We start from the raw sequence: 25,145 nt of genomic DNA on the forward strand, positions 1-25,145 counted from the left end.
TGCCTATGCATTTGATAGTTCCTGCCATTACTAACAAACTAATAACATCCATATTTGTTTAGAGTGACAAACTATTCAAATTCAAAATCGATAGAAACAGAAAAGAGAAACTAAGGAATCAGCCAAATACTATGACTAGGCTTCTAGGGTAACTTGAGAAACAGATCATCCCAAGAATGAAGTGATTAGAGGATTATATCCTTTAACACAACCAAATGTAATGAAAGAAATATAGATATTTTATGCACTTCTAGTCTGCGATCCTGTAATGCAATAGAACACACTTTCAAACGCAGCTTGATAAACTCATTCCCTATACTATGCAAATCACTATGAAACCGTTTTACTTCCCTCCATTTATCCAGTGCCACTTTATATTATACACTATTGATGTAGCTGCAGTTGTGTTCTTCAAATGTGTGGATGTCTTTATTCGTCAAGGGTTGTTTTCAATCAATTTAAACTGTCCCAAATCTTAGATCCAAACTTTGTGATGATATTTGAAAGAAAGAGCAAATATCCTTGATATCTATTTGTCTTTGATAAGATAACATCACAGTCCCCTCTTCCTCGGCCCTTCAAACAAAAATTAAAAGAAAAAGGAGCATCAATATTTACACAAAGTCATGGTAATTCTACATACTGAACCCTTTTTCTCTTTCAAACTGCAACAACTGTGAAGTTGTTTCTTTATCCAACTTGAATCCTACAATCTCTGCATCCTTACAGACCTCCTTACACTTTGCCAGTCTCCCAGAAACCATGTAGATTCTAATCAAGTCACGGTATATGTCATAAGTTGGAGAGAACCCTGCCTCTTTAAGCTTTGAAAAATATCTTGCAGCCCTTGAGAGATCATTCAGAGCAACAAAAACCTTTATTACCACACGAAAAGCTGGAAGATCAAAGAGGCAATTAGAAGTCTCCATTTCCCAGACCACAGCCAATGCCTCCCTGTATTTCTTCTCAGAATAGCGGCTATGAATCAGAGTAGTGTACATTACCACACTTGGCTCATGCCCAGATTGTTTGAACCAATTAAACAGACTCTCTACAATGTCAAATTTGCCAAGCCTAATGCAGATTTTCATGATAGCTGTACAGTCCTGCTGGCTTAAATTCAAATCTTCTCTTTCTCCAAGATCATCTAGTAAGGCTACAACAAGCATATGTTTATCTGGGTTCTTCCCAAGCTCCAATATTAACTTTGCATAAATGCTGGGATCCAACATTCTTTTACCATCCTTGGCGACCTGTAGAAGCTTCCAGGCAAGATGCAAGCTTCCTCCTCTTATGAACCCTCTCACCATTGCTTCAATCACACCGCGGCTTGCCAAACCAGTAAACTTTTCCAAGTCGAATGGCATTTTCAGCGCACGGTTCCTTGCCAGGACTTCGACTGTTGAAGCTAAAATCCGATCATCAGGAAAAAGTTGAGGTTGTTTCTGAGCCCAACAGAATATCTGTAGAGCTCTATTAGGAAGACCCATGTGACCCAATTCCCGAATTGTCAATGACAGGGACCCCTTCCTCAGAAACCTAGCCCACTTGTTGAGAATTACTGACACATCTTCCTCTGAACTGAGGCTTCTGATCTCTTTGGCTATAGCAATAAGGACTCTGGGGTTTTTGTACACTTGTTTTGATAGGGAAGCACGATAAGAAACTGCCGTTGGAGAAGTTGATTTAACATGTTTCTTTGGTGTAGGAAGCCCCAAAGGTCGGAGTTTGTAGGGAAAAGGTAGTGGTAGCGGCCTTTCTCTACTCAACTTTCCAGGTTTCTGAGGGACTCTCCCTTGGAAAAGGGACGAGATCGCTTCAATCTCATCTGAATCCCAAGCAACACCAGTATCTTCTCCTACTCCTTCAGTTTCGTCCTGTTCTTGTTCTTCTTTGTCTTCTTCTTCTTCTTCTTCAGCTAACTGAGATTTTTTATCATCTATCAAATCGGTTAGTGATGGGTCTATGGAGTTCATGCCTGTCTTCTTCAAGAATAAATTGACACCAAAGTCCGGCGGACTCTTTGTGCGCCGTGGATAACGAATGCACTTGGGTTGCCTTCTCCTAGTACTTGAATGCACCACCAAAGTTAACCTTCCATTTGTTGTAAAATTTCTCTCCAATGGGATGGGGCACAAGGTAATGGTCGAGACTCTGCAATCCATTGCTCCAACTGGGCGTTGGCGTCTGTGAGTTCGAAAATGTGCTAATGTTACTGAGACGCATTTCAGTGTCAAACAGAAATTTCATCAAACATCTGGTCTGCCGTTTGGTTGCGGAGAAAATGAGAGAAAAATAGAGAAACTAAAGTAGATTTCCCATATTCAGGAACCGCTCAACTACAGTTTTGGTAGTTTGATGAGGTTAGGCTTTTCAGCTTCCTAAAAAAACATTAAACAAGCATGAAAACACGTATTTTCACTGAGTACCTGAGAAGTGAGAAGTAGCAGGTCGGCAAAGAGAAAAGAAGCGCGGTTTGATTCTGAGCCGAAGGATGAATTTTGTCTTCTATTTTTTTTAACGGATAAATCTCAAATGATAAAAGAAGCTCTTGGCGTAGAGATAGCAACCTTTTACGGAAAGACATGAAGTTTTTCTTATTTTGTTATTTATTGGAATTGCTGAGCTGACCACCCGAACAACAAATATTAGAATTAGATTGATAAAAGTGCTAAGCAGTAAGCATCGTATAATTCTAAGATATTATATTATGTATAATTTATATCTTTCTTTTTTTTTTTTAAATGATTAAATTTTTATCATCTTCAAAGTGGGAAAATTACGATAATTTGTCGATAAATAATGAGATTAAATATTAGATTGATAAAAGTGCTAAGCATCATATGAATCGTAAGGGATCCGATCCTACCAACATAAAAGCACATTATATATATTGGACAATTAAGTGTGTTTGAAATTGTAATCTCGTAACAAGAACAATTTTAAACCAAATTTCAGAACATAAATTATTTGAGAACTACGTTTTTAAAAATTGTAATTTAAAAACGTAAAATTTTATAGACTAATTTATGAATTTAAAGGATAAACTGCGATTTTACTAAACGTTTAATTATGTTTTTAAAAAATTACATTTTTAAATCGCACATATTAAAATCGTTTAAGATATTAGAATGATTAATTATTTGTGGGTGTAGTATTTTAATATATCTTTTGTTTTCCATTATCTGTCACTATCGCATAAACACATGTTTAATTTTTTCAATTTTTTTTTTTCGATTCCTCAGTTTTAGGCAATGATTTGCTTTAATATACATAGAGGAATTATGTTTAAACAGCACCTTACGAAGGTTTTTTTTTTTTTTTTGAGAATATTATATTACTCAAAAACTTTCATCTTAAGTATGCTTGCTATATTTACTCTGAGCAGTAATACATGGAGATCAAACAACTGTCTCCATAATTTTCTTTTATTTTTTTTAAACAAAAAAATATAAACAGAATAAATTTATATTTTTTTGTTTAAAAAAAATAAAAGAAAATGATGGAGACGGTTGTTTGTCCCCTACCTATCATTTTCTATTTACTCTATATCTATCATCCCCAGCACATTTCAATATGATTGAGAATAAAAAAATATTTCATTTATAAAATGTTATAAGCTATATATTTTTGTAATTTTAAAAGATTTAACATTGAAATCGAAAAAAAAAAAAAATAACACTGAAATCTAAAAAGTAAGTTCCGTTTATAAACAAAAAGGGATTGTCAAATTAGTGATCTTCCGGCTATCATGCTCTTTTCTTCGTTTACTTGACGTGCTCACAGCTTTTTCCACATCTATTGGGGTAGAATTGCTTGGTTTCTTGGATATTGATCGGTTTCTCTTTCTACTCTTCGCCTCCAACAAAGTAGTCATTTCTCACCAACGGATATCATCTTTGCTTCTGGAGCTCTTCTCCAAGTTGGCACATTTCTGAACCTTGGGTTTTGAAGTTTCTGATTTTGAAGATGTTTTGGTCTTTGAGGGACATATCTCTTTCATATGTCCTTTTTGGGTCCCTCTCTTCAGATTCCAATGTGAACAGAAGTGACATTTGTATACCACCACATTGTTCTGGGTGAAATTACTAGTTTTCTTCCTTCTACGCCTTGCCTTTGCCCTATTCTTTTCAATTCGGACAGTACAGTTGAAGCCGGGCTGAAGAATTGTTTCACATCTGTATAAGATTGAACTCTAAAGTCCTACAAGCTACATAAATGAAACCAGCAAATAATCCAAGCAAATTTTGATGGCATGTCTTGCCACTATAACCAACTCATAATAAACATCCGTTGTTAGTGCAATCTAAAAGTGGTGACAAAAATCCTTTTACCAAGTAAAATATGTGGTCCTTGCTTTGATGTAAATAGGTAATTAACAAAAAAATTATCAAAAAAGTCCTAAGGCATGAATTGCAACTCAAAATCTTACAGTTATTAAGGATATCTAGCAAGACAACTGACACATAATAACAACTGTTCCAAGAACTCTGTTTACTGCATCGTGTTTGACAATCAATTTGAGGCCAATATTTTATTTAGATTTCATTAATCAAGCTGATTAATGCAATATTGAAGACCTGAGAAAGGAAAACCAATCAAGATTTCTCTAGTCAAATCACATGTGCTAACAAAACCATGAAGTGTGGTAACACACCTATTCTAATAATTCTGCAGTAAGCAGAGGGTATAAGCCATAAGGAGCAAAAAGCAAGCCTGCATGAATCCACATTTGCTTCCCTATTTGATTGCCACCCAGCAAGATATGCCAATTTTTTTCGTAGTATTCCTCCATCCTAACTTCGAATACATAGAACACCAACTTGAACCAAACATGTTTCTTCCCTTTTACAATTCAGCCTACTCTACGCTCTTTAAACACAGCATTACTGACTTCTCTTTTTAGGAGATATTCACAATTCAAACAAACAACAAATTTGTAAAGAAAACAAGACTGTCAACAAAACATACCAATCTGTTCTCTTAGTCTTTCCACTACTTTACAATAAACACAAATACTGAAACAGTTGACAATTCAACAGCAAGAAAGATTTTGATCTTTAGGTGAATCTGGGATGCAAGAAATATATATACAACTGTACGAAACCTAACCATCAAACAACCCCCAAAACTTGCGCAGACAGCTAGAAACAATTATCAATCAACAAAAATAATCACATCAAATTGAAGGTACGGACAGACCTCTCGCATGAAAACAGAGAAGAGTCAGGCGGTACCCCCATGGCCTCCGTTACAGTAGCCAAACGGTGCCCAAAAAAGGCACCCAAAGAAGGAATAGCAGCCTCCCCATTGGCCCATGCCGCTAGCTTCTGCAAGTGCTTAACTTTTAGCATGGACTCGGAATTCTTGGACCCGCCTTTGGTTTGCTTTCTCCCGATGGATTCTTCTCTCAGCGAGATTGGATTCTGAAATCCATGTCTAAGATTTGGTGCTTTCTTAATCCCTCCTTGCTTTCCCATTGTACCGTTTTGTTTTCTATTCTCTCAGGAATTTTGTCGAACACTTCAGTGCAACAGTTCAGGTCACCTTCCAACAAATCAGCCTCAGCTTGGTATAAACATTAGTGTAGAATTCATGCTCACGTTTGGCTCATATGACGAGTGCAGAAGTCTCTCATGAAGCAGACCGCATTTTCTAAAAAGCAGCTAGCTCTGATGCAAGATGCTCGCTTCAATGATCACTTGTACATAATTAACATTAGTCATATATATGTACATATGTTGTCAAGCCAAAAGCTCATCATGGTAATTCAACATTTCCTGAACAACCTAAAACTAACAACGTTTTCTTTTCTTAAGAAGATAACAACAGTTGAAAAAGTTTAGTTGACACATCTACCAGTACATGAGGAAAACTAGGGTTGTATTTTTAGAACGAACAAATAGCATGTGCTATTATAAAAGCTGCAAATCATACATCATGAGAAATAAAGGGACAAGACCCCTAAACTCTAAGTCAAAAGGATCTGACTTAAAAAACAACTGTCTGTGCAGAAACGTCAAACCCTACTAGAATTACATTTGGGCCTCTCTTACATTAACGCTCACACTCAGATAAAAGAGGGCCGATCTAGCATCTAGCCAACAAAAATTCTATTAAAATCTGAGTAATACACAGCCAAACTGTACATAGAAACAAGAGGATACACAACAACACAGTGCAGAAAAGACCAAAAAAACACAGCAACCGGCAGAGGAGACAGAGACGGAATCCACCGGAGACGGCGGCGCGTGGGAAACACGTGCCATCACCAGCTGCCCCCAGCCGTAGATCCGCCACCGTAGCCCCCATCCCCAACGAGCACGGCCAGAAAATGGTGGAGTGTGGCCTTCACGCGCACCAAAGAGCAAAGGCCTCTCTGGCGCGTGCAGGCCACGCGCCGTTCATCGACGAACGACGTGACACGTGCTTCCGGCAGCAGGAACAAACGGCGACGGAGAACAAGGTTGAGGGGCGCGTGTCTTGAGAAAAACAACGGGGTTGAGTAGATCTGGCTCCAAAAAATCGAAAAAACCCTTGAAAAAACAGGCCAAAAACCACCGCTAGGAGACACGGACGCCACCATATCCCCGCGTTAGGCACCATGCTTTTAGCTTTACTGCCTGACAAAAGAAAGGAAGAAAAAAACTAACACAAAAAACAAGCCACCATAGCCTCTAGAGGCTAGGGGAAAACAGCCACCATCGGACTTGTAGGGGGGAACAAAGCTCCACAACCTATAGGCTGGAAGAAATTTAGCCTCTACTGAAAAAAAACTCAGGGAGGGAACAAAAGACACCTTAGTCCAAGATGACTAAGGGGCACAAAGGGGCCGGGGGAGGAAGGCAGCCTCCCTCCCCCGGCAAGCAAGCATTCCTGGGGGTGTTCTCTAGAGAGGGTCAAAACTAGGGTTGTATTAAGTATAATAAAAAGAGCAAGAAACCAAAAAACCACGAAACCTTATCCCATGAGTAAGCAGACAGAATTACCAGCCATACTTAGAGCAGTCACACGGATTTACAGGTGGGCAAAACCATATTTACCATGTCATAATTAAACACCGCTCAATAAACTCACTTCAACCCGTAGTTATCGGGTGCAAAGAAACCCCATATGAACTGTTGAATACAAGAGAAGGCTGCCAATAGATACCCAATTTTATGGGCAATGTTAAGCATGCGCTCACACATATACAGTGACACAGAGTAGTCAGTGTCCAAGAAATCGGGCATGGTCAAAGATCAAATCTTCGTCTTTGCCAATTTCCCAGCTTGGAACTAGAGGGATAAATGTTCAGCAACGATATAAAGCATTAGCAAAGTTGCAGACAGTAACAAAATCATACCATGTTCCAGAGACAGAAATTTGGACCAAAAGAATAGTGTTTCATATCCATCCCCAAAACCAACACGCAGTTAATTGCAATCTACAAGCGCAAAAACAAGATTTTGACACCTTTTTTTTAAAAAAAAATCCAGTCCTATTATTAAACACTTAAACATGACTAGTTTTAAAAATTAGCACTTGTACACATTTTTCATCATAACCCACTTGACACTTCCATATGCAATGTAAATAAATTCTCAAGAAAACAAATCTTTGTTCCAACAAAAAACCCCAAGTCATCATCTTCAATCATTTAAACAAAACGTTTAAAGACGGGGATAGAAAGTATTACCATTTGGGTAATTGTTCCATGCAGTCCCTTAACAAAAGTGATGAGAGGGAGAGATGAGAGTAATGCTACATATCACCCATTTGTCTCAATTTTATCTCCCAAAAATTGATGTGGTTTTTAAAATCACCATTGAAAATTGAAATTATGATAGATCATTATTGGATCAAAAGAAGGACAAGAGGGTAATATGTAGCATTACTCGATTTTAAAAGCCGCATCAATTTTGGAGGGACAAGGGGTGATATGTAGCATTACTCCTTAAAATCACCATTGAAATTATGATAGATCACTATTGGATTTGGCACAATCGCTAGAGTTTATGACATTTTTTTGATTCTTGTGGTGGGTACAGTTTGACACTTTTTGTTTTCTCTAATCTCTACCCATACAAGAGTTTGAGATTTTTCCGGAAGCAATCTTTTTTAAAGGTTGATTGCCTACTGCCCTACACAGTCTACACTTGAAATGTTGGCGTTTATTTGGATTTGGCTTCATGCAAGTTTGATTTGTCATTTGAAATGTTGGTGTTTTTTTGGCTTTTGGTTTGATTTTAGAGTTGTAATGTACTGATGATTGGATTTGTATTTGGATTGGTTTTAGAGTTCTAAACTTCTAATGTACTGATATTTGGATTTGTATTTGGATTTATAATGTGTTGGATTTGTATTTAGATTTTGTAATTTTGTAATTTTTGTACTAAGGTTATAGATTTGTATCTACAAAAACCAGTCCAAAATCGGCCCAAATCCAATCCAAACCCATACCAAAATCGGCCCAAAGTCAACCTAAAGCCCACATTAAAATGCGATTTTCAAATCACAAGTTATAAACGTAATAATCGCTAACCAGCGGTTATAAGAAAAACCGCTAACCGTCTATGCGGAGGCGATTGTAGTTGTTAAAATTCAATAATTATCTTAGGTAGTTGCGGTTAACGATTTTATTCAATAACTGCGAACCATAATCGTACACAATTCAACCATTTTGGATTGGAATGGTGTAATAAATAGTAAAGCCCTACACCCTTGAAAACGATAATGGGATGGATGGGGGTAGAGTCTACTGGGCTTTGAGACTGGTGTGAACCTTTTTATAACTTTTTGTTCGGCCTTTGAAGCTAGTTGCCATAAACACAGGCTTTATGAAATCCTTGAGTTGCGGTTGGCCCGGTGGCCTTTAAAACCCCTTTCCTCTTTCTAAAAGACCAAAAAAAAAAAAAAAAAAAGGAAAAAAAAAAGGCTTCCTTTAATAAAACTTTCTATATTTTTTTTTTTCTTTTCGTTGAAAAAAATGTTTTGATGTGATGTAAAATAGAAGTAGTTTTGTATTTGAAGTTATTTGTTAATGATTTAATTAAATTTAAAGAGTATTATCAATCAAACTTAAAGGTTTTTTTTTTTAAAAAAAAAAAAATTAGGTTAGAGGATTTTTTTTTAAAAAAAAAATAAAAAAATTAGAATATTGAATTGATATATATTCAAAATGATATTCATGTGAGACTTAAAAATGCATATAAAAAAAAGGCTGAATTAGCCCTTGTCAAATGTCAATATTGACTTGTATTTTAGATTCATTTTAATTTAATAGACTAAATTATTTTTGAACTTTTGATAAAAAGAAAATAATAATAAACCACATTGATGTCCTAATGGTTGTGAAACGATCAATTCCATCAAGAGAAGTTGCTTTGCAATTTAGCCCTCGTCAAATATCAGCATTGACTTGCTACACAGACTCCAAAGTCTTCGTACTTGCAATATTTGATTTCTGAAAAAAATTATATTTTACCTCTCAATGGTTTATATTTTTTTTTTAATTGTCTCAAAAGTGAAAAAAAAAAAAATTGTAATGCACCCCAACCAAGTTTCATAATTTTGCAATGTAATTATTCCGTTACTTAAGTTTGTACTTTTTGATGAAAATAGACTCACATGCGATTCAAGTGAATTTTTAAAAGCAATCGTTCTGAAAACATCCCTAAAAAAATAAATTTCTTTTTTTTTTAAAAAAAGAAAAACGGCTAATTTTTTTTTTCTTTTTTAGGCCTAGGGGGTGGCGAACCACTCCCATGACCCATGGAAGTGATTCAACCACCCTCATGTAGCCAAATGGGGGTGGCCCTAAGGGTTTGTGGTAGTTTCGACCACCCCTATTTGGCCAAACCACCTTAGGCCTACTGAATGAGAGTGGCTGAGTCACCCATAATTACTTATTTATTTTTAAAAATAATATTTCCGAAAGAAATGCTCTTAAAAATGACAAACTTAAGTAACAGATGAATGTCATTGAAATTTTTTAAAATTTAGTTAGGGTGCATTGCAATTTATTTATTTTACTTTGAAGGTAATATTGAGAAAGCAGTAAAATATTGAGAAGGTAAAGTGTAATTTTTCTTTGATTTTAAATCCATCAAAATAAAATAACGTTACTTTAAGTATCAATAATTTGGAACAATTGGGCCAATTTTATATGTGAAATTGTGAGTTTAAAAGCAATCTAGAGCCTAATGTTAACTCGTTAGTGTGTTTGTACGAATCATTTTGTGATAATTATCATTCTTTTAATTGTAATTTTGACCCATTTGTTTTCCCTTTATGCTTTCGTTTTATTTGAACTGAATAATTTGATAATAAATAAAAGAATCTTAATGGTAAAAATCCAATGAGTATATTGTTTAGGCAACCGTTTAGATTGTCTCACATTTAATAAATGCGTAAAGTCCTATTTTGTATATCTTTTTGTTATTTTGAATGGATATTTTGTTGATTAGAAATTTAAATTAGTGTTATTTATTTATTTTTTTTTTTTCTCAAGCTGATCGGTTCAGTCCCTCAACCATCATGACGGGGTGATTGACCATTGTCTTACTCTAAGAAGTTCTTATTAGATCAAGATATACATAGGCGGTCCATTTAACGTTACATATTTATCTTTCTTATTTTATTGGATTGATGTAGTCGTTTTCATCAATTTTTGTATTAATCTTTATTAAAAAGGAAAAAAAACTTAATAGCCGATGGACATTATCAAATAAAAAATAAAAATATGAATTTAGAATAAAAACCGTACCAAAGATGAGTATTTGGAATTTTCTTTCATAATTAAAGGTGGCACTAAAATGAAAAATATGAATGCAGTGAAGTGTCGTTAATCGTTATGGTCACCTTGAGGCTTGATGCACCTAGCCATGGCCGAACATAATTTGGGCTTGGGTCACTGAGAGATTGGGTGGAGTTCATTAGAAATGGGCTTTTTCCGAGTGAAACTCTCTTACACACAAAAAGAAAATGCATTGGAATTGGGCCTGCGCTGACCTCCAACCCGAGTCCACCAGAGAGTCGTTGACCGACCAACCGAGAGAGAAGAAGAAACACAAAGGAAAACACAAAGGGGCGAAGATCGAAAGGACGCTTAAGATCTACGCAGCCAATACCGTGAAAGCACACGGATCAATGACATGGCATAAAATTTAAAATCCCGCCTAAACCCCCAAATTTCATTTCATGCGCAATTGAATTTCAATTTAACCCTGAACTTAATATCTCCGCCTTTCGGCATCTCGAGCCCCCTCACAATCAATCCCACTTATCTCTCTCTCTCTCTCTCTTTCCGCGTTGAAACTCTAGCCCCAACCCTAACCCTAACCCTAGTTCGAGTTCACCAGACCTGTGAGTCCGTTGATTCCGATCGATTTTCGACGAATTTTCGCGTATTTTGAACGATTTTCACTGATCTGATCGTGTTTTTTGCAGGTTCGCCATGAAAGGAACGAAAGCCAAGTCTGAGTCGAAGAGAGCTGATCCCAAGTAAGTTTTATTGTTCTTCTAAAAATCTGTTCCTTGTTTTAGCCATCCGAATAAAACCCCGTTGATCATGGTCTCTCAGATCTTAGATCTAAAAATGATGAAAACAACTCTTTTTTTCTTTTTTCTTTTCTTTCTGTGTGTGTGTGTGCGCGTGCGTGTCTTTGTCTCTGTCTCTGTCTCTCTATCTATATCTACATGTATACGTATATGAATATCTTTGTATTGATGTTTTTCGTGTGGTTTTGTGTGTGGTGGTAGGCTTTCTGTGAATAAGAAAGGCAGTGCTTCCACGAAAGCTGGAAAGGCACCGACTAAGAAGGGAAAGGCCACGAAAGACCCTAACAAGCCTAAAAGGCCCGCCAGTGCTTTCTTCGTTTTCATGTAGCTGTTCTTGTTACCCTTCAATCTCGTTTCTCAATTTTTTTTGTTTGTTTTACCGGAAAATAAATGTTTCCCGAGAAAAAAGAAAGTGAAAGTCCACGTAACACACCCACAGACTCAAATATGATTTTTATTTTTACCAACAAGTTAGAAGTACATGTTGAACGGAGGCTTGTTTGTTACCTCAAGTTGTAATTTATATCAATCTATATCTCGCCTTTTCATTTATTTATTTTAATTTCCTAAATTTGATGATTACAGGGAGGAGTTCAGGAAGCAGTTCAATAAGGATCACCCTGACAATAAATCAGTCTCTGCTGTAAGTCTTAATGTGATCTATTCCTTTTTGGATATGGGTAGTTAAGTAAATGGTGTAGTTCTCATGAGTTTGAATCCGTTATTGTTGATGGTATAATTATCAGGTTGGTAAAGCTGCTGGAGCTAAATGGAAGTCTATGTCTGATGCTGTAAGTGTCTCCCAAAATTGAAATTATTGATTAATGTTAAACAATAAGTGGTTTTGAGTTAAAGAACACAATTAATTTCAGGAGAAGGCACCATTTGTAGCTAAGGCAGAGAAAAGGAAGGTTGACTATGAGAAGAACATGAAAGCCTATAACAAGAAGCAGGTAATTCCTTATATATATTATACTTTGTTTGTTTGTTTTGTTGTGGATCTATGTAACCAATGAATGATTGGTTTGCTTGGTTTTTTGGTTGAATCAGGCTGAAGGTGCCAATGCAGCAGAGGACGAAGTTGAGTCTGAGAAGTCAATGTCTGAGGTGAATGATGAGGATGAAGGAGATGAAGATGGCAGTGATGAGGTTTGTCAGAATTCTTTAGTGTGATTCTGTATAAGAAGGTTTGAATCTTCATTTTAATTGATTGTTTTTTATTCTCTCGTTTGCAGGAGGATGATGATGAGTAGCCAATGGCACAAAGTATAGGATAGTCATTTAGGCTGTCAAAAAATTTCTGATCATCCCATGCTACTGGTTTGATGATCTTATGTCTAAACTTTTGTTCCCTTTTCCAAGAAAATATATCCCTGTCCCCCTGTCAATTTATTTTGCTCTTCCTCAAAATGGGTAGTCATAGATTGGAAGTGCCTTCTCTTTGTACTTTTATTTGAACCTAATGATTTAGCAAACGTGTTTCATCTATTGTAGAATGTTAGCAGCTTATCCCCTTGATTTAGCTTTTGATTATAATGCGTAGTTATTTGTTTATGTGTGTTTCTATTAATTTTGTTTGTTTTTACTCCCTCTCTCCAGATGTCTGGACCTTTCTCTTTGGTGTTTGTTACTGTGATTGTTGATGTTTTAGAGTTGTTTGGACATTTCTTTTCATTTTTGGGTGGACAAGCATTGTCCATATGAAAGCTGTGATTTATTGGTACCATCATGGATTTGGTAGTCTCTACGCTTGTTTGGCTGAAGATGCAAAATGGCATCATGGAGAAAATGCATATTGGTTTTATGTCTTGATATTTTAGATGTTGGTTCAATGTTTTTTTGGTTATAGATTAACATTCTGAAAAGAATACGTATCTGACTGATTAAGTGATGGGAACCATAGGCTGATCCTCATTAATTGGGATTTTCGTTTTGGAGTGTGTTAAACGTTTTGTATATTCTTTCTCTTACAAGCCCTTGCAGGTTAGGTATAATACTTCATTTTCACTCATCTTGTTCTGTTTTCAATGTCCTGACAGTGGTTGGGATTCATGTTATGGAAGGCTTTCATACATTTATGATTCTATTTCTGGTTGGTTATTCTCTTATGCATTTGGCATTTTGATTATTTTTTAGGAGAAATTTCGTCCTTAATGTAAATTTCTTGGCCTATGCATTTGGAATTAGAGAAGTGAGGGAGCTTCTGTCTTTGGGAGTCTTGAGTACCTATGTTGGAAGATGGGTGCACTATAAGGTGCTGCCCAATGCCTTCTAAATTAAATATCTTAGAGATAGAATGTAATAGGCTCTGTTTTGTAAGTCCTTTATTGTGAATTCACTCTAATTGGCTTGGGTTATTGGTTTGGTTTGAAATTTTAAATATAGTTCTGAAGTTAAATTTGTGTGAAAATTACTGTAGTCACTAAGCCATGACTTTTAACATTCATCCTTATTGGTGCATCCTTATCTTGTGCTTCTAGAATCGTCCTAGTTTTGTGGAACTGCTGTGAGTGAAATATTTTTGCTGGTTTGGGCGCTAAAACAGATGGTTCGGAAGGGTAAGTGTTAAGAGCATCAGCGTGGTCTGTATGGTGAATAGTGGGTGGCTCGAATGATCTTTGAAGGAGATGATTGTGAATGGGCTCTGGTAACTTGGTTCTTGTCCTTGATGGAGAATTGCCATATTCGAATTGATTTGCATATGAAACTGGGATCAAAATTTAAGTTGTTATACCATTGTGGTAATTAAATCATGTTAAGCGCTTTTGTTAATATCTAATGGGGTTAATTCTGTGCTAAGATTTGTTTTATACTGGTAATTAGTTACGCATGGTAGGGAAGTTTGTTAACATATTGGTATTAGTGAGGTAAATATCTGGGTTAATCAATAATGGGGCTTGCATGATTTACCTGATATATAACTGATTATGTATGGTCAGGTCTCTGGTTGGATTTGGTAATGGAAAATTTGGATTCTCTGAGCCCACTACCGGTTGGTGCTACTTGCTTGGCCTGATCTTATATAGACTTGAGATCTTTCTTTTAACCTTGTTTGCACATCCTTTGTTATGTTGATTGATATCTCTATGATTGATTGGTGATGGTGAGGTTTTGCAAGGCATATAGCCTTCTCTACCAATAACGTGAGTGAATTTGAAAGACTATTATCACTCAAATTTGAGGCTTCAGTATATCATCTTCAATTCTCTTCTCTACCAATCTACTCGGTGCTTAATGTATTGTGCTTGCAATGCTGGTTGAGCGCTCGTCCGGTACTGTGTTTTGCATGTCTTACTGTAGTCTACTTGGAAAGAACTCGTTTGGGTTGAGATTTTAATATAGACCATACTTTTTCAATTTGTGGTTAGTGCCCACTGGAAGCTTTCTTGTGCAAATAAATCCGATCCAAGTCCCATTCTTGGTAAAGCATTGTTGTCCGTTGCTTGTTTGCACCTTAGCTGTACTTGGCTTTGGACCCTTGAGGATGGTGTTGAGTCTCCTTTGTCAAAAGGATTGGTTTTATCACTTCATTTGTGGGTGTGGTAGACGACGCTTCCTCTTGCATTGACTAACATAATTTTCAGACCATCTCTGAAGAAAATGTAAACGTTGTTCTTACCTTTATACGCTGTTGACATCAAATTGCTATGTTCTCCCCAAGACAATAAGGCAGGGGTTCGTATCCACAACATGAGTTATACCAATAGTCCAATACTGTACGCGACTCGGCAAACTTCGTTTACCTTTACTTTAACCGCCCCATATGATCTACCCGATCTTATATGGTGATGGTTGTTTCTTTGTTTTCAAATCCAACTTTGCAAGTATTTCCTTTGAGACATTGTTCTCGCCACTGCTGGTAATCATGATAACAACGTAGAACTTCTGGATAACAATAGAACGGGTGAGGAGGATGTTCTCTCTATTGGTGCTCTTCTTTCTCTAGTGTCAGCAATAGCTGTTGAGCAAAGGCCAACAAATATCATAAAACTTAGGGTTAAACACTTTTTTAGTACTTATGGTTTAGAGTTTTTATTTTTTTTTACCCTTTGTGCTTCAATTTGTATCACATATGGTATCTGATTTTGGGAAAAGGCTGAATTATTGTTTTCGTTAGTTTTTTCGTCCAAAATCTAATGATTGTTCACGTGTCAACTTCTTAAAATAAACACGTGTCATAATGTAAAAAAAAAAAAACAGAAAATAAAGAGTTTAAAAATTAATAGAAATAATTGAAAAAAAAAATATATATATATATATATTTTTAAAAGTATTTAGAACTTTTAAAAAAGAAAAAAAGAAAAGGGGTACCTAAGCCACCCTCTACCATGGGAATAGTTAAACCACTTCCGTGATCCTTAAGGTGGTTCGACCTCATGAGCCAAAAGGCCAAAAAAAAAAAAAAAATAAATAAATAGTTTTGGCCCTTGAGGGTGGGGACACAGAGGAGGTCAGAGAGGCGGCTGGCGTAGGTGCAATTGCCCACACCGAGGCACCCTAAGAGCACCCAAGTGAACATTTCTGTGCTTGGTACTTTTGCGGTTTTTGATTACTGTTGGACTTTGGAGGGAAAGGAGATAGGAGGATTGGGTTCGGGTGCAATGGCTAAGGATAAGCCATCTCCTTAACAGGTTAGTATGAAACCATATTCAGAGGATAGTTTTAGCACCGTTAACGAGTGAGATCTAAAATCTCCGTTCGCCCAACCATTTTCCGTTTTCTAATACGGGGAAGACGGTATGGTTGAATGGGGGAGCTTTCTTTAAAATAAAGGTCTTCTAGTTTATGACAGTCATATTCTGCCGATGATTTGGAGTCCTTTCATTGTATGGATTCGTTTGTATATGTATAGCATTGCTTCATAAAAAAGAAAAAGAAAAAATGTCTTTATGTTTTTCCCCCCTCCTTGTTATCAGAAATTAATCTTAGAGAATTTAAGTTTCAGCTTCCAAGAAAAAGCATTCCTTACTGTTGCACTGAAAGGGATATAAATGAAGTCTGATACAACAAGCATATGAAACAATTCGAAAAATCACTGAATGTTTCTAACATGATATAGAGCAGCGCTCTTTAACAACGACGAAAACACGGCAGTAGCAACAAGAACAGAAACATAGCAACATCAATAGCAACGACATTAAAACAGCAATTAGCAAATTAAGGGTGTTCGTTCGATCGGGTTGCAGCTCCTTCACTCAGGTTGTCTTCCAAGCTTTTAGCACAAGCCACACTATCTCTTGAAAGTAAGTTGAAGGGTAACTACTTAAAAGATACGGAGATTAATATGACAAAAACAGAGCAATCGCTAGTAAAGGAGGCAATGGATTGAAACCTGCTTCACACTGGAGACTTTCTGGTGGTGATTATTTTTTTCTTGTGCTCGTCGGCTTGAACATTTTCTGCAAATCCCTCGGGCATGTCCGTTAAAATTATTTCCTGAATGTTGCACAGATTTAGCAACTTGTCTGGAAGCTCCTTTAGTTCGCGACAGGATCGGATTTCTAAATCTCGGAGGTTCTGCATTGCTCCTTCCTCCACCGTCCATTTCTCCAATTTCATTTGCATCCAGAGCTTCAGTATGTGCGAAGTGCAGTGAAGCCTTCACCAGGGCACTTCATTTCCTTGCCAGTGTAGGAATTGGCCAATAGCCTCAAGACAGAAAGGCTTGGTAGCTGCGCTAGGATTGGCATCAGATCTTTTTCCAGCTTTGAGACCGACAAAGTAAGAACTTTAAGTTTCGGAGGGAATTCGTACCTCTCAGGCAGCTTCTGTAAGTTTCCAAGCAAATAAAGGTCGGTGAGATTCTCAAAGCTTGACAGAGGCTTTAATTCGAGCTTTGAAGGTCGACCACTTCCGTCCTTGGATCTTAATCTCAGAGATTGAAGACTTGCCAGTCTTGCAATCCACTCATTTAGTTCTTGAGCAGAGTCCAAATGATATGTCAGACCCAGTTTCCTGAGATTGATTAACCCATTCAAACCATTCTTCACTGGACTTCTCTTGTCCACGAATAATCCCCATAACGTCTGGAGCTGAGTAAGAGATCTGTGATGCTTTTGCACAGGCATGTCAAGGCGTATTTCATTCAGACAGAGATGCCGGAGGTGTTTCATCTTCCAAATAGATTTGGGTAGAGAGATGATGTAGGTGTGCTTCACATCCAAGGTCTCGAGGTAGGGCAGCTTACCAACAGAGGGGGGAAGGGTATCCAAGAAGCTCCATCTTAAACCCAAGTACCTTAAGTGATACATTTTCCCCAGATTCTCAGGCAGTATAGGTTTGTAAACACGCTCTAGATCAAGCACCCTAAGCAATCCAAAGCCTCTATGACGAATGACTTCAAGGAGAAAGTTCCCTATTTCCTTTGCAGGCATATCTCTTTTCTGAATGTTGAAGGACAATTAAGAGGCTAAGAGTGCAGATATTGAATGTATAATGATTCGTTACAGGGATACTCTTTGTCTTTGATGTCACCATGCTCAGCAACCCAGCGAACTCTCTGTTTTGGAAAGCATACCAAAACAGAGAATTCTCCAAGAAGAGTTTGGAGAATTCTCTGTTTTGGAAAGCATACCAAAGCAGAGTAGTTTCATGTGTATATATAACAAAAAGAGCTCAGAGTTTTGTACAATGGTTACAAACGAATCAGTGCAATACAAGGTGAAAAGGAAACTATCAGAGGGACTTTACAAGTGAGAAAAACAAAGCAAAGAACTACAATATAAGGAATCCTAGCTACTGCTGGCAGAACTAGTGTGGCTGTGCAGCAGTTGGTTGCGAGACTAGGACCAGGGAGTGTAAGCTTGAAATGAGGAGAAGGGTGGCTGCTGTCATGCGTGATTTCTGGAGATGTTGTAGCTGCTGTTTGTGCGTGATTTCTGGTAGCTACTGCTGTATGCTCTGCATGCTTGATTTCTGAAACTGTTTCTGGTGCTGTCTTTATACTGTTGTTGGGACAAATATAGATCTTCTCGGATGTTGGGCCCAATCCGGGATATGGGCCCTCTCTGATCCACCCTTCCAGGCCCAAATGTCGTAAGAAGCATAATCTACCCGGGCCCATTGAGGCCACTTGGGCCCAAGTCTGTTGCAACTGGCCTGAGTTAGAGATCCAAATACTAGTTGGTATCCGCATCTGCAAGCGTCTCGGCAGTACCCGGAATCTAAGGGACACGATGCACGTCATGGAAGTCATGCGTCTCGGCAGTACCCGGAACCTAAGGGACACGATGCATGTCGTGGGACCCCATGATGCCACCGAGATCTACGGAACCAGGAAGAGTTGTTTACGTGGAGCCACGTCTCCTCCAACCGCCTCGTGCACGAATTGTGAAGTTAACAGAACTGCTCCACAGCCTCTATAAATACAAGAACTACTTCAGATGCTAAGGTACATGCTAATCAGTCTCTTTGGCATTATTCTGCGCATTTATTCTCAGAACCATACACTTACTTAGGCATCGGAGCGGGGTTGTCGGAACCCCCCGACGCAGCTTTACTTTTCAGGTGAACCAGATACAACCGGGAGCAACTTAGTCCAACATCTGACCGACACGTCAGATGTTGCAACTGGCCTGAGTTGGAGATCCAAATACTAGTTGGTATCCGCATCTGCAAGCGTCTCGGCAGTACCCGGAATCTAAGGGACACGATGCACGTCATGGAAGTCATGCGTCTCGGCAGTACCCGGAACCTAAGGGACACGATGCATGTCGTGGGACCCCATGATGCCACCGAGATCTACGGAACCAGGAAGAGTTGTTTACGTGGAGCCACGTCTCCTCCAACCGCCTCGTGCACGAATTGTGAAGTTAACAGAACTGCTCCACAGCCTCTATAAATACAAGAACTACTTCAGATGCTAAGGTACATGCTAATCAGTCTCTTTGGCATTATTCTGCGCATTTATTCTCAGAACCATACACTTACTTAGGCATCGGAGCGGGGTTGTCGGAACCCCCCGACGCAGCTTTACTTTTCAGGTGAACCAGATACAACCGGGAGCAACTTAGTCCAACATCTGACCGACACGTCACCTACCGGAAACTGTCTCAACAACTGTTAACATAAGGTTCTCAGAGGAAGAAACCCACGCGCGGCAGTCAGAATAACCTTTGATCTCACTTCTGTTGTATATTTCCATTGCAAGGGTAGTCTTGCCAGAGCCAACCGCGCCTACAATTGAGATGACTTCCAGACGTCGGTAGGAAGTGTTAGTTAGCTCGCTCACCAGCCTTCTTTTATCCTCTTTGAAGCCAATGACGTCTGATTCTTCATCTACAGTTGAATATTCCTCAATCCTGAGGGGCTCACTATGGTTTGATTCCCGAATTCTCTGCGCCCTGCTATAGCCAAGCTCTTCATTCTCGCTCTTGATCCCCTCAATCTTTTTCTTCATCTCCTCTATCTCATGCTTGATCTCCTTGATCTTTTTCTTAATCTCTCCCTCGTTGCGTGGGTCTACATCAGCCTTCAACTTCTTGGGGAAGAACATGTGGCTCCTAGTGAAGCCTATTCTCCTCGCATTCTCCAGAGGACAAATGTTTCAATGGCATCCTCCACCCTGTAAACAACATTAAGAAATTCTTCCATCCACTTCTTAACATCATCATCGTGTTCTTTTTTATCTTCTGCATCTATTAAGAAGTTTTGCATCTGTCTTAGACTTATTCTGACCAGCTCTACCTCATAACTCGCCTTGTTGAAGATGATTGATTCTTGTATGAGCAGAGTTTCCTACTGACCACAGAGACAACTGCCTCAACATCCATTGATTGTCTCCTGCCTTTCCTGTTCTTCTCCTCTTTCTCCTTAATCATCCCAACCAAACCAGGAATGGTGCTTCGTTTGTTTCACCACCAGTTGTTGATGAGGGATAAGGATCCCCTCAAATTCTCTGTTCGAATTTGAGAATCTCAAATTCGGACAGGTGATTGTAAGAGAGCATTTATGGAGCCTGCTTGACCGGATAAATAATTGGACAAAGCAACCTATGCCTTGGCCAGCTCGGACTCACAAAGGTGCAATTTTCCTTAGGATCTGATATATATCACTATTCAGCTTGAGATTGATGCTTCCTAATTGCTCAATTAAAAGACAATAAGTGAATGAGAACACTGACTAGTGCAGATGCTATTATCCAATGTACATGGACAACTGGTAAAATTTTCTTGAAGCAGACTTAAATCTGACATGCATTGACATTTCTAATTATATAATTACAGTTGACTGAAAATAAAGGCAGTTGTACACATCTGCCAGTACCATGTAGGATTCATTAATGTTATTATTAAGGCCAAATTAAATTCCTGCAGCTGTGCTGCCAACTAAACTAATCCTATCAATGAAGAGCTCATGGCATTTTGGGCACCATTTCTGTTGCTGCACCTCGCCGGCCCAGACACAATTACGGCAATTATGCTTTAGCAGACAATGAGTTGTGGCTAAGGCACTTGCTTGAGACCTCCTTGTTAGAGAAATTAGAAGACTTCTCACCTCCTAAACAAACACAAAGTTTGATAAAATATTTGTTCGATACTTTTATTACATAACAGTGCAGTATTTAAGAACAGCATACAATGAAAAGAGTCCCATGTGAAAGAACCTCAAAGTGACCACAACTCAACTTAATTCTAACATAACATAAGCTGTATATCTTCATCCAAGGTGAGATAAATATTTATTCCTACTCAATACAGTGCTATCCATAAGTCTCCCAACCAAATAACACTAGTAAAACAACAGACCCAAAACAAATACAAATACTGCACGACTTGCTTCCTACTCTGCCAGCTTCTAGTCTCCCACTTGACCACGTAACAAACATCTTCAAGTTGATGCAACAGACATGTCTGGTACTATCATTATCTTAGGCCCATCCTTACCCAGGATGTTTTGAAGGGTCTCTCTCAGATTTGTAGAGAGCCAAAGGGCCTCGACTATTTGCAGATTAGCCAAGCTCTTCAGGTCATCTGGAACTTTCTCCAAATGATCACATTTACTGATGACCAGATGTCGAAGATTCACCATCGCTTTTCTTCCTAGTGCCCATGTAGTTATATGCAGTTCCACCATTTGGAGGATTTGGAGCTGAGGAAACCCACCTGCACTGAAGTTGATCTCCTCTCCATTAACAGAATTTTGTAGTAGTTTGAGTACACGAAGATTAGGCAGCTTCTCTAGTGTTTTCACACAATCTTCCCCAAGAGTTGTATCCTGCAAAGTTAATTTGGTGAGTGTCAAGGGGAATGCATTTGAATCAGGAAGTTTAGAATCTGAAACAATTTTGAGTGACTGGAGGTGGTATAGATGATCAAGGCTTTCAAGGAATTTAGCCGTTTCCTCCCGGTTTTGGCTATCTAGTTTTAGTTTTCTAACATTAGGGAACTTGGCCTTGACCATAAGGCGCTTCATGCCTTTATGGGGACGTATGCAATACAAGGTTTGGAGGTTCCCAAGAGATTTCTCATCATTTCCTTGATCACAAAAATTACGGAGCCGAAACAAGTACAGATGCCGTAGTTGCTGCAGCTTCCAAATCCCATCCGGCAAGTTGCTCAAGCTAGACTCTCTCATGTCCAGTGTTTGAAGATTTAGAAGATTGCATATAGAGGGAGGAACATTCTTCATATCCGGAGCTCTTATCCTCAAGTACCTCAAATGAATCAGCCTTCCAACCTCCTTGGGAAGGCCGGACACAACTATCATCCCCAGGTTCAACACCCTGATCAAGTTGAAGCCTTCGTAAAGTGTACTCCACCGAGCAGTGGGAAGCGTAACATGATCAGTACCTATGACAGAATAATGGAAAGAACGGACGCCTGAACACCGGCTGAGTTTTGAGAAAACACCCTTCGGAGAGGTGACATGAATGGCTAGTCTTCTAATTGTCTTTTCCTGAGCATCACTTAAATTCTCTGGCATTTCAAGATATTTCGTTTCTCTGCCCTTGGAAATGCAAAACTTCCGGAAAAGATCATGGATGCCGCACGTCTTCACTCCACCGTCTGTCCTCCTCGCAGTCACCTGGATCAAGTTGAGTCTGATGAGCTCCTCCAAGTATTGCTCCCCAACATCTTCCATCTTTGTACTACCCTTTTGACGAATAAACCCTTCGGCTATCCAGAATTGGATCAATTGCCTCACGGGGATTTCAGCTCCTTCTGGGAACATACCAAAATAGAGAAAGCAGAGGCTCAAGTGATTGGGTAAATTTTCATGGACAAAGCTTAGAAGCAGGTCTATGCTGTGCTCGCTACCCTCAGTAGATGATGTATTTAAATAATTTGCTAACTTGTACCATGCTTCAACATTTTGCCGCTGCATTACTAACAAATGGCCTAAAAATGCAAGGGACAGAGGTGAACCCTTACATTTTTGTGCCATCTGTTCGCCGGGTACTTCAAACTTCGGAGCACATATTCCTGCAGGGAAGATTCCATCACATAGGGAAATCCAGCTCTCTTTTTCATTGAGCACACTAAGTGGAAGGGAATAATTGGTTGGCCTTCCTTGTGGATCCTTATTATACTCAGGTCGACAAGTGAGCAAGATTCTACTTCCTTTCCCACCATCAGGGAAGGCTTGTTCTACCTTGTCCCATCCATCTATTTTCCTCAAGTCATCCATGACAATTAGATATCGCTTATTTTGTAAGTAATCAGACAGCTTCTTCTGCAAATCTTCCTCTTTCATGTCATGCATTTCTCCGGCACTCACCGGACGCTGAAAACGCTCTAAAATTTTGTTCAGCAACTCTACAGCTTTGCAATCCCGGGATACTTGAACCCATACAAGGCATTCAAAGTGACCCTGAACCGAAATGTCGTTGTAGATCTTCTTGGCAAGAGCAGTCTTGCCGATGCCGACCTCTCCAACAACTGAAATAATCTCACGCGCCCCGTCATCCTTCCGCAGCTGATCCAACAAAGTCTTCAGCGCTTCCGGAAAGCATGTCAGATCAACTTCCTTGATGTTCCGGTCACCTGTTAAAAATGACTGGCTGCTACCGGTGCCGGGTTGGTTGTTGTTTGAGACTTTCTTGCCATAAATGTCTTTGACTCGCTTCGTGATGATTTTGATCTTTGTCGAAACATCGTTAAGCCTGCTTCTGTGGCCAAAGCGATGAAAAAACTTGCCAAACTTGCCTCTCATCCTTTGCTTGGCGACATTGACAGCCAACGTGTCGATGTCGCCCTCTGCATCATAAGCTGCTTTGCTGATTTCCTTCTCCAATTCTTTCACCGCTTCGGCATTCCCTTGACCCTCAGAGTTCCTGATAAAGCCATTTGCCAATCCCAGCTCTACATGAAATGACCTTATCTCGTCCTCCACATCAAGAAGCAGGTCAGCATCTTGGTCTAGTAGCTGATTCAGAGTCTCTAAGAGCAAAGAAACAACACTGTCCGCCATTTTTTCTGGTATCGGTCTTCCTTTGCGGCAATGAGTCTACGCGCGTGCTGCTACTTCAACAAACTGTAGCTAAGTTTTGTAAATGCCCTTTCAGGTTTCTAAGTTTGTAGTCAACATCTTTCATTTTTTATTATTCAATTTATTTTTTTCTTCTTGGATAGAATAAAACCAGTTGTATTTTGTCACGGTTAGCTATATATATATATATATATATATACATATATTTTAGTAAGATTGACTCCTTCCAAAGCCATCACTGGAAGTGAGAAGAGTAAGGTTTGAAATTACATTTTTATATTATAATTATGGGATAATTACACTTAATTTTCTTGATTTATCCACGGTGTGGCGATTTACCCCTTAATGTATCAAAATTGGTACATGACCCCCCAAACTTGCCAACGTGTGGCAAAATCAACCTTCCGTCCAATCGACCGTTTGTTTGGACGGAAAATCGGTCACGTGCAAGTCACGTGACTTGGGGAGGGTCTCTATCTTAAACGGTCACGTGACTTGCACGTGACCGATTTTACAAATTAATTTTTATGAAATTTCTATAAATTAGTTTCTAAAAGCGAAATGTGTCATTTAACTTAGTTTTTTTACATGGTAAGGATACATGTCACTATTAAATACTAATTTGTAAAAAAAAATAAATTTACAAATCAATTTGTTGAAAATTTGTTTTAAAAAATAATTATCCCAATCTTGATACAGCAAGTATGACACCCTCTATTTAATAATAATTGGGTGTGGGTGTCTAATTATGAAATGTTATTACTTTTCATACTGTCACTCTCTATTTAATAATTAATTATAGTTATAATAAACATGTGAGCTGTTTGTGTAAAGTTATTTATTCAATACCGGATTTTTTTGGTGAAAAGTTACTTACTTTGCATAACATACCTTGAAAAGTCAATTTATAGACTTTTCACAAGTATCACTCTAAAATCTAAGGAAGCTGTTTAGCAAGCGAGCTTAAAATTTTCAGCACATTTTTCACTTTTCTTAAAAAAAAAGTCAAATAAAAAATATTTTAACTTTTTTATACTTGTTACATCATATCAATATTTTTTTATTATTATTATTCAAATAAAAAATTTCACTATAAAACAATTTTTTTTTTAATTTTTTATAAAATATTCTCAAATTTTATATTATATCAATCACTTCTTACTATCATTCAAAAA

The 25,145-nt window shown here is 38.2% G+C and overlaps 4 protein-coding genes and 1 pseudogene across 4 annotated transcripts; 1 reads left to right on the plus strand and 4 right to left on the minus strand.

Moving 5' to 3' along the window:
• Nucleotides 1–268: 268 nt before the first annotated feature.
• On the minus strand, nucleotides 269–2,388 carry LOC133870654 (pentatricopeptide repeat-containing protein At2g01860-like). The gene has a single exon (XM_062307818.1). It carries the CDS (start codon nucleotides 2,163–2,165, stop codon nucleotides 636–638), a length of 1,530 nt encoding a protein of 509 aa, XP_062163802.1. The 5' UTR covers nucleotides 2,166–2,388; the 3' UTR covers nucleotides 269–635.
• Nucleotides 2,389–3,713: 1,325 nt separating this feature from the next.
• Nucleotides 3,714–5,881, minus strand: LOC133870658 (uncharacterized). The gene is made up of 2 exons (XM_062307820.1): nucleotides 5,203–5,881; nucleotides 3,714–4,178 (listed from the first exon to the last, which is right to left on the minus strand). Exons 1-2 carry the CDS (start codon nucleotides 5,478–5,480, stop codon nucleotides 3,881–3,883), a joined length of 576 nt encoding a protein of 191 aa, XP_062163804.1. The 5' UTR covers nucleotides 5,481–5,881; the 3' UTR covers nucleotides 3,714–3,880.
• Nucleotides 5,882–11,184: 5,303 nt separating this feature from the next.
• LOC133870659 (HMG1/2-like protein) lies at nucleotides 11,185–13,029 on the plus strand. Its single transcript, XM_062307821.1, has 8 exons — nucleotides 11,185–11,346; nucleotides 11,431–11,484; nucleotides 11,743–11,865; nucleotides 12,127–12,184; nucleotides 12,288–12,332; nucleotides 12,414–12,494; nucleotides 12,592–12,690; nucleotides 12,777–13,029. Exons 2-8 carry the CDS (start codon nucleotides 11,438–11,440, stop codon nucleotides 12,792–12,794), a joined length of 471 nt encoding a protein of 156 aa, XP_062163805.1. The 5' UTR covers nucleotides 11,185–11,346; nucleotides 11,431–11,437; the 3' UTR covers nucleotides 12,795–13,029.
• A 3,781-nt stretch (nucleotides 13,030–16,810) lies between these two features.
• LOC133871719 (probable disease resistance protein RXW24L) lies at nucleotides 16,811–20,421 on the minus strand (annotated as a pseudogene).
• A 634-nt stretch (nucleotides 20,422–21,055) lies between these two features.
• Nucleotides 21,056–24,004, minus strand: LOC133870651 (disease resistance protein RPP8-like). The gene has a single exon (XM_062307815.1). The coding sequence runs from the start codon at nucleotides 23,950–23,952 to the stop codon at nucleotides 21,370–21,372; it is 2,583 nt and encodes an 860-aa protein (XP_062163799.1). The 5' UTR covers nucleotides 23,953–24,004; the 3' UTR covers nucleotides 21,056–21,369.
• Between the last annotated feature and the right edge of the window lie 1,141 nt (nucleotides 24,005–25,145).

This window comes from Alnus glutinosa, chromosome 6 (genome assembly GCF_958979055.1).
Source record: "Alnus glutinosa chromosome 6, dhAlnGlut1.1, whole genome shotgun sequence".
Taxonomy (NCBI): Eukaryota; Viridiplantae; Streptophyta; class Magnoliopsida; order Fagales; family Betulaceae; genus Alnus; species Alnus glutinosa.